At 37.7% G+C, this 2,631-nt stretch overlaps 1 protein-coding gene across 1 annotated transcript in view; it reads left to right on the top strand.

Annotated features, from left to right (window-relative positions):
• Positions 1 to 1,147: 1,147 nt before the first annotated feature.
• Positions 1,148 to 2,631, top strand: part of LOC107551065 (ashwin-like) — a 4,253-nt gene continuing 2,769 nt past the window's right edge. Inside the window, exons 1-2 of the mRNA XM_016232553.1 lie at positions 1,148 to 1,343; positions 1,588 to 1,724. Of these exons, the coding sequence (XP_016088039.1) occupies positions 1,209 to 1,343; positions 1,588 to 1,724 (272 nt within the window). The 5' untranslated portion in view covers positions 1,148 to 1,208. The remainder of the gene's footprint in view (positions 1,344 to 1,587; positions 1,725 to 2,631) is intronic.

The following is a 2,631-nucleotide window of genomic DNA, read 5'->3' as shown; positions in this document are numbered from 1 at the left end:
TCGACACTATTACAAGGTTCAAAAAACCATAAAGAAAACCAAAATAATTCACAACTTAAGTAGAAAAGAACAAGTTATTTTCACACATTTATGAACAGGACACTCAAATCTAAATCATACTTTACACATTATAGGGAAACATAACGCGGGTCTATGTGATGTCTGTTTCATAGAGGAAACTGTAGAGCATGTTATGAAGATATGTAAGATATATGAAAGAGAAAAGAGGATTCTTAAGGAAGAATTACAAGCAGTAGGATGTCAGGAAATTACTACAATCAGCTTATTAAATGACGGTCCAAATTCAGGAAAACAAACACATGCAGTCATGAGATTTATTAAGAATAGTGGGTTATATTATAGGATATAGGAGGGTTTGTTCATTCTTTTCACACTCCATCACAGTAGGTGGCGATATGCACCTTTGAAGTTGGTTCGCAACTTGCCATTAAAGGGGTCATATGATGCGATTTAAATTTTTCCTTTCTCTTTGGAGTGTTACAAGCTCTTGGTGCATAAAGAAGATCTGTAAAGTTGCAAAGACTAAAGTCTCAAATCCAAAGAGATATTCTTTATAAAAGTTAAGAGTTAGCCACGCCTACCTAAAACGGCTCGTTCTAACACGCCCCCACATATCTACCTCACTATGTGGGAAGGTTTGCATAACGCCGCCCAAATGTTCACGCAAAGAAAGAAGGCGTAACTTTTATTCTCGCTGTAGTTTTGTTGTTTCTGCCGCAATATCGTGAAGACGCTGTGTGCGTCGTTGTGAAAGCGAAACTACTTTGTTTGGTCTTCCAAAATAGGACGATATCCGTTCGTCATGCCTGGAGCTGATCCGTGCTGGTCGCTGAGGAAATTCTACAACTTCACGCTGTGGATCGCCGGATCGGCTTTCACCGTGGACGAAGCGGAGTCCAGCCCTCGGTCGTCACATGACCTTCCGGACGCTCCTTCGTCGAAATCGCCGGCCGCGCCGTTCTCAAGCCCGCCCGCCTCTGTTTTTTTAACCTTAAACCGCATAAACACATTTCATTACACCAAATACACAAAATACTGTTCTTTTTAGCAGCATCATATGACCCCTTTAAATCAAAAGAAGAAGAAGATTCTGTCCTAACACACATTTTACTGGAGGTGGCAGTAATGGTCAAGCGCTGTTAAACGCATCCCACAAAAGCGCTTGTTCCTGCGCTCTCCGGAAATCGATGAGAAGCATGGCATCACACAGGACAGACAGAACGAAACCCCCCACATCAAACGCTGGAGATGTTTCCAAAATCGACCTTCTGCTTCACCCAGAACTTCTTTCTCACGAGTTCATTCAGTTTATGTTACACGAGGTGAGATTAGGAGCCACGTGAAACCTGTCGGGTTATAATTATAGGCTACATCGCATAACGTGCTTGTTTCTTGTATGAACATAATAATAATAATCATCATATATAGTTGATTTTGGTGAGCTCATGCTTTTCTGTAAAGTAGCTACAAATTTATCAGTTCTAGTAAGTAATCCTGAAGTCTAAGGAATGATGAAAGAAACAGTAACTGAACAGCAGCAAACGAATAGTGCCTGTGTTGTTTCAGAGGAAGATTGCAGTGGGTGATGAAGAGGACCGCGAGCGGCTCACAGAGCTGTACCTGCGGCATGTCATTCCTCTCCCGCAGAGGGATCTGGCCGGCGGCCGCTGGGGGAGGAGGATGGAGAGAAGCTCCGCCAGCAGGTGCTGCACGCTCTCTCACATCAAACGCTTGAAGGAACATTCTCTCATTTATTAAATTGAATCTAATCGAATTGTTTGACTCCCATCCATCGTGTTTTTTTTTTTTTAAGAAATGCATACTTTTATTCAGGACGGATGTATTAAATAGAAAGTGTTACAAAAACATTCTTTTTTTAAAATGCCGTTCTTTTGAACTTTCTATTCATTAAAGAGTCCTGAAAAATTGTAGCATGGTTTCCACAACACAACTGTTTCTAGCATTGATAATGATAAGAAATGTTTTTTGAGTGCCAAATCAGCGTATTAGAATGATTTCTGAAGGATCATGTGACACTGAAGACTTGCTGCTAAAAATTCAGCTTTGCCATCACAGAAATAAATGATATTTTAAAATATATAAAATAGTAAACAGTTATTTATATTTTAATAATAATTCACAATATTACTGTTTTTACTGTATATTTGATCAAATAATTGCAGCCTTGGCGAACATACAGAGGACTTTCTAAAACCTGTATTAAAAAATAAATAAATACCCACCCAAACTTTTGAACACTAGTTTATGCAAGTACATACTATACGTGCTATACATGCATGCATACAAATGTACAATGGTCATTATTCTGAAATGTTTAACTCCAGACAGCTTTGTAATAATAACTGATGCGCTTTCTTTTTGCTGAAGCGTTGAAATCTCATTGCCGTTGCTTGTTTGATGAAAAAACTTTGTTGCATGCTTCTTAACTGAACTTGATGCACAGCTCAGAATATGCAGAATGAAAATAATAATAATAATTTATTCGAGAAGAAATTGTGAGTAATAATATCATATTTTATATTTTTATGGCTATTTTATATATATATATATATATATATATATATATATATATATATATTTTTTTTTTAT

This window comes from Sinocyclocheilus grahami, unplaced genomic scaffold, assembly GCF_001515645.1.
Source record: "Sinocyclocheilus grahami isolate Dianchi unplaced genomic scaffold, SAMN03320097.WGS_v1.1 scaffold413.1, whole genome shotgun sequence".
Lineage (NCBI taxonomy): Eukaryota > Metazoa > Chordata > Actinopteri > Cypriniformes > Cyprinidae > Sinocyclocheilus > Sinocyclocheilus grahami.
This window is presented reverse-complemented; position numbering and strand designations above follow the sequence as displayed.